The following is a 5,661-nucleotide window of genomic DNA, read 5'->3' as shown; positions in this document are numbered from 1 at the left end:
GAGAATGACTGGGAGTGACGTAGAGGGGAGGAGCTATATGCAGCTCTGCTGGGTGAATCCTCTTGCACTTCCTGTTGGGGAGGAGTAATATCCCAGAAGTAATGATGACCCGTGGACTGATCACACTTAACAGAAGAAAAGCAAATTATAATGATTTCAAAGCACAAAGTAATTGTGCACATCAGGACACAAATTAATGAAGTCACATCACCTCTTTGAATGCATCCAGCAGGTCACCCACTGCTTCTTTCTTGTTTAAATCTTTCATTTTTCGTTTTTTTTTGGGAGCTGAAACAGCAACTATGGAGAGAGGCGGAGTCATCGGGAGTGAAAATAAGCATAAATAAATTATACAACTTAGCACTTGGCTAGTAACTGCAAACCTCAAGAAAAGAAAAAAGATAAGACATGCATGCAACTGAGGTCATATGAGCCTACCTAGGTTAGCTGACAAAAAGAATAAGAATAAAGCAATTTTAATAAAAGTAAATTGGAAGGTTTTTTTTTTGTTTTGTTTTTAAATGGTATGGTATGAGAATCCTAAATTTTAAATTTACTGTTGCTATAACTGGTTTGATGACGTTTTGGGATGTCAAGCAGTGGGTGTCACAAAAGGGGAGAGGGTTAATGTAGCTAAAAGGAAGCTGAATGGGAAGAGGTAGTTCAAACCCCTCAATCTCAGCTCCCTTACTCGTTGCAATCAATCTTTTGCACTTTCAAATGGCAGCAGTCATAAGAAACATGCCCCCAAAAAGTTAACAAAAATGTCAGAAATATGTACATTTTGTCTGTATAGCCTGGTGACGTGATCACCTGGCAAAAAAAAAAATGTGCTTTTATTTCTACTCTGACACAAATGCCTTTTTTTTTATTAAAACACCAAAAAGCCTGTATGCCCCTCTTTCAAATTTGGATACTCTTGATAACACTATACTAAGGTTATCACACAGTAGGCCAAGAGATAATTTCAATGTTATTTAATAAAATCTTATATAAAAATATATTTTTGTTGAAGCCTTTTAATGTGCATAAATAGAAAACTAACATTTTTTTGCAATAGTTTCTGTACTCACCTTGCACATGGCTCTCAGAGCTCTGTGATGGAACAGCTGCTTGCGTAGGAGTCGGAAGTTCTGCAGAGCTGGTCTTTTCCTTTTCCTCATTTTTAACAGGGTTGCTAGCAGAAGACAAAGGCTGCTCCTCTGGTTCAGCGATGGGACTCACATGGTCCTCTGGCTGAATGCATGGTGTCTCTGGTTCTAGATGCCCTGGATTACCCTCTCCATTTGTTAAAAGCAATTCTTCAGGCTGAACAATGGGAGACTCCAAAGTAGGCTCAGGCTGACAAACTGAGGGTGGATTCAATTCTATAGGAGGTGTAATTACCTCCTCCGATAGCCCATTAGTATGGACATCTGGTGATGTTACTATAGGCTCTGGAGTATCAACTTGAGCAGGTTCTAAAGCTGTCTCCTCAGGCTCTAGAGGGATAGGCTCAGATAGAGGTTTGTGAGCAAGATGCTGAATGTGGGATACTGGATCAGCAGCCAATTCAAGTGGCTCATCCTTAACCAAGGCAGACACATTTGGAACAGAAACCTCAGGTTGGGTACTTGGGAGGTTCTCTGCTTGAGGCAGGGATGTGACAGTTTTTTGTACCAACTCTGTCTGTGCAGTAAGAGACTCTACATGTGGCACCTCCTGAAGGGTAGGAATCTCAACAATAGACACAGCCTGTTGTATGTGAGCTTCTGGTAGGGTCACAGTCTGCATAGGATGGGTCTCTAGCAGAGGAACTTCTTGTAAGGAAAGATTCTCTAGCAAGGGTACACTCAGATCTGGCATAGTGTTTTCACCTGGCATATTGAGCTCACAGACATCTGCCATGTCCAACTCAGTCTCTGTGAGAGGAGGAGGAGAAGGGCTCTCTGAAGCAGCCTTGACAAACCCTTGTATGTTTTTGGAGCCATCATCTGAAGTAGATATGGTTTCAGGAAGAAGAAATAAAGTTTAAACATTCGCAAGTACAACAAATAATGAAAAGCACATTACATGGCTTTAGCCATCATCAACTCGAGTACTTCCCCATGCCAAACAAAAAAAATAAAAACAAAAACAAACATTTTATTAATATTGTATCTAAGAGAACTGTAAAATTTACATTTTTTGTAAACTTATGTTTCTGCCCTGACTAAAATATTTTTAAAAGTCAATGAGCAACCTGTTCAAAGTTTTTTCTTTCATGTGCGTAAAAGGAAATTCAACTTAAAGGGACAGTCAACACCAAAATTGTTATTGTTTAAAAAGATAGATAATGCCTTTAACCACCCATTCTCCAGCTTTGCATAACCAACAATGTTCTATTAATATACTTTATAACATTTAAACCTCTAAAACGTATGTTTTTCTAAGCCACTACAGAAAACTTATCACTTTTTATTTGCTTTACACAACAGGAAACTGCTAGTTCATGTGGGACATATAAATAACATTGTGCTCTCTCCATTGGAGTTGTGGCTGACACTCCACTTATTGGCTTAAATGCAAGTCAACAGATAAGTCATGTGATCAGGGGGCTGTCAGAAGAGGCTTGGATACAAGATAATCAGAGGTTAAAAGTATATTAATATAACCAGGTTGGTTGTGCAAAACTGGGGAATGAATAATAAAGGGATCATCTCTTTTTAAACTATAAAAAAAAAAAAAAAAAATTGGAGTTGATGCTTTAACCCCCCCAATTAAGACTCAACAGTTTATGAATGACAGTTTTTTGTGCCTTTGTAATGACAGATATAGCATTGTTTATTTATGGGACTTTTTGCCCCTGGAGACAATTAAAATGAATATCTGCAATCTGCAAAAAACACAGATCATAACCGATACACTAAAAAACATTCTAATCCAAGTCTCCACGCCACCATCCACCACACCTATGCAAACTACACAGTCCCTATTCTAATAGCCAGCACTCTAGGCTTTAAAACAAAATACTATTAATTATAGTCACTTACCAGGCCTTACTACGACAGGTACGTGGGCACTTTCTCCATTTGCCTGCAAATCAAGGCCAGATGCGGACTAGAAGTCAAATAAGAGTAAAAGTTGAGACTACACACAATAATATGTTGATACCTTATAGCCTCTACTACTGACATACAATGTTTGATATGCCACAGACATATCAAGGAACACATTCATAACCATGCAAAAAATGGTGATTCATGTTTTTAAGAAAAATAAAAAATATTAAAGTCACTAAGATTAAACTACAGCAGCAATATTCAGGTCATCCTAAGAACACTGCAATTTAATCTAACTGAACAAAAATGGGTGGGTTTGTACACTTACATGCTAAAAGAAGCACAGGGGAACAGTTGAGGCAGGTGAGGGAGCTGAGGCAGGAAATTCAGAGATATAGCTTAATGTAAGTTATACGCATCCCTGAACATGTGTTTAGGGAATGTATTCCATAATTAAGTTTATTTTAAACTGATTGTAAACTTAAATTATCTTAATATTTGTAACAAAGTAAATGATGGGCATTGTAGAAGCTAAATAATTACCCTTACATTTTGTTATACATTTCACCATAATCTTCACTAACAATGCATAGCCTATTTGTGTAAAATAATTAATCATGCTGAAGCCAATTGTATCGTGCTCCCTTTGACGTCGAGCAAGTTAACACCACCACCCCTGGTTTTGACGCCAAAAGGGGGTGCAATACGATTGGCTACAGCAGGATTTGTCATTTTTACACAGAAATAAACTATGGGTTGCTGGTAGAGGAACAGCGAAACTTATAACAAAATAAAAGGGGGAATTATAATTCGGCATCTACAATGATTTTGATGAATGAAAGTGCCTATCATTTACTTCTTTATTTCAAATATTATTGAGATAATCATTTAAGTTTACAATCACTTTAAGTTGGTATTGGGCAGACCATCTAGATGAGATAATATTTGCAGATGTGGGTAGAGCCAACAATGAGTTTACAGTGTTATTGAGGGCTATGTATGTTAGGGCAGTGGTGAAACTGATATGCAGCAGATGAGAAGCAATGTGCCAGGAATAGTAGTAGTCTGGCAGCAGCACTCAAGACTATTTGCAGTGGTAACAAATTTGACCCTTTAACGGTCCTAGTCAGATGTACACTGCTTTGAAAAGCTGTGCACACTCAGCTGTATGGGAGGGAGTTGTACAGTCTGACCACTAGTGATGATATTAGTGCCCATGACACATATGAGAGCTGCATTTGTGATCACCCTCACTTTACCTAGTGAAAAAGCAGAGCCAGGTGTATTTACCAGATAAACACATTTTCAGACACTATGAGATTATGTTGAGACCTGGGCTATGGTATGGAGGGTCCTCACCTGGGGTGGAGTTGGTGTAGATGATGTTCTTCCTCCTGACAGAATTTCATCAGTAACATCTTTACCTCCTTGGTTTGGATCTCGAATTCTGATCTGATAATTGGTTAGTTAAATAGCAGTTAAGCAATGTATTGGAAAAGATCTGCATAAATGTTGAATACATATTTACATCCGTTATTTTATTAGCAAAATTTGTAAAGTTTTCAAAGCAATCCTGGGATACACCCAGCGAAAAGCCTAAAAATGTATTTAGCTTATCTTCCCTGCTTTGTATAAACATCAGATGTAAATGCACTCCTGAACCAACCTAACAAAACCTGCGTACTATGGGCTCAGAAAGCAGAATACCAAAGTTTGAATTGCGTTCCTTTTGGAAGAAAAAAATAAATAAAAAAAAATCTGTGATAAGTTACTTAAATCATTAAATAGCTTAATCATTTTATGGGAACTTGATTTTAAATTTAAAATAAAAACCTGTAGATTGCTGTCCATGAGAAGAAACAAGCCCTTGTAAAATTATATTTAAGGACAAGCCTGAATCACCACTGAGCAAGCACAGGAAATGATTAGGAAAGCTTCCAGGTAACAGAGAGAGAGCCACGTGGAGAAATCCACCCCCCATAAAAAAAACACACAAAGTACATAGAAGGTGGCAGCCAATATTTCTACACAGCAGCAACCCAACCCCCTAATCAGGCACATGGCATGCAGTATGTGTATGCTAGAGCTAATGAAAATGCACCCTTCCCCCTTTTGGGCTGAGATCATAAAGCAGCTGCCCAAAACCATGACATACTAAGAAACGTACTGCAACATACATCATGGCATAAATACACAAGAGATGAAATGGCAAAACCTCCAACACAAGTTAACAAAACCAGAGCATATGAGTGGTGCAGAGGGATGGGGGGGGTTGTACAAATGGAGAGCAAAAAATAAAAATAGAGAAGCAAAACGAGGGTGAAACAGGCGTTTAATATGCAAAAATAGAACAGTAGGGTGCATGGTGATTCTCTTGTGATTCAGACAGCATACCATTTGAAAAAAAAAGTTTCAACTTTACATATATTATCAAATGTGCTTAATTCCCATGATATTCTGTATTGAAGAGAACTAGGTAGGCACCTGGAGCACTACATGGAAGGAAATAGTGCTGCTATCTAGTGCTCTTGCAAATGGATAGCATGCTTACAAAACTGCTGCCATATAGTGCTCCAGAAATGGGCCGGCTCCAAAAAAACATAACATATCTTACCTGATAAATTAATTTCTTTCATGATGG

The 5,661-nt window shown here is 38.1% G+C and overlaps 1 protein-coding gene across 1 annotated transcript; it reads right to left on the bottom strand.

Annotated features, from left to right (window-relative positions):
- Nucleotides 1-211: 211 nt before the first annotated feature.
- On the bottom strand, nt 212-4,886 carry LOC128643777 (eukaryotic translation initiation factor 4 gamma 1; the record flags this gene model as incomplete). The annotated part of the gene is made up of 5 exons (XM_053696592.1): nt 4,854-4,886; nt 4,380-4,472; nt 3,012-3,078; nt 1,074-1,973; nt 212-300 (listed from the first exon to the last, which is right to left on the bottom strand). Coding segments are annotated over exons 1-5 (1,167 nt in total), but the record flags the coding sequence as incomplete, so codon positions are not given.
- Nucleotides 4,887-5,661: the final 775 nt, after the last annotated feature.

The sequence above is a fragment of the Bombina bombina genome, unplaced genomic scaffold (assembly GCF_027579735.1).
Source record: "Bombina bombina isolate aBomBom1 unplaced genomic scaffold, aBomBom1.pri scaffold_1297, whole genome shotgun sequence".
NCBI lineage: Eukaryota > Metazoa > Chordata > Amphibia > Anura > Bombinatoridae > Bombina > Bombina bombina.
Note: the sequence above shows the minus strand (reverse complement) of the source record. Positions and strands in the feature narration are given on the sequence as shown.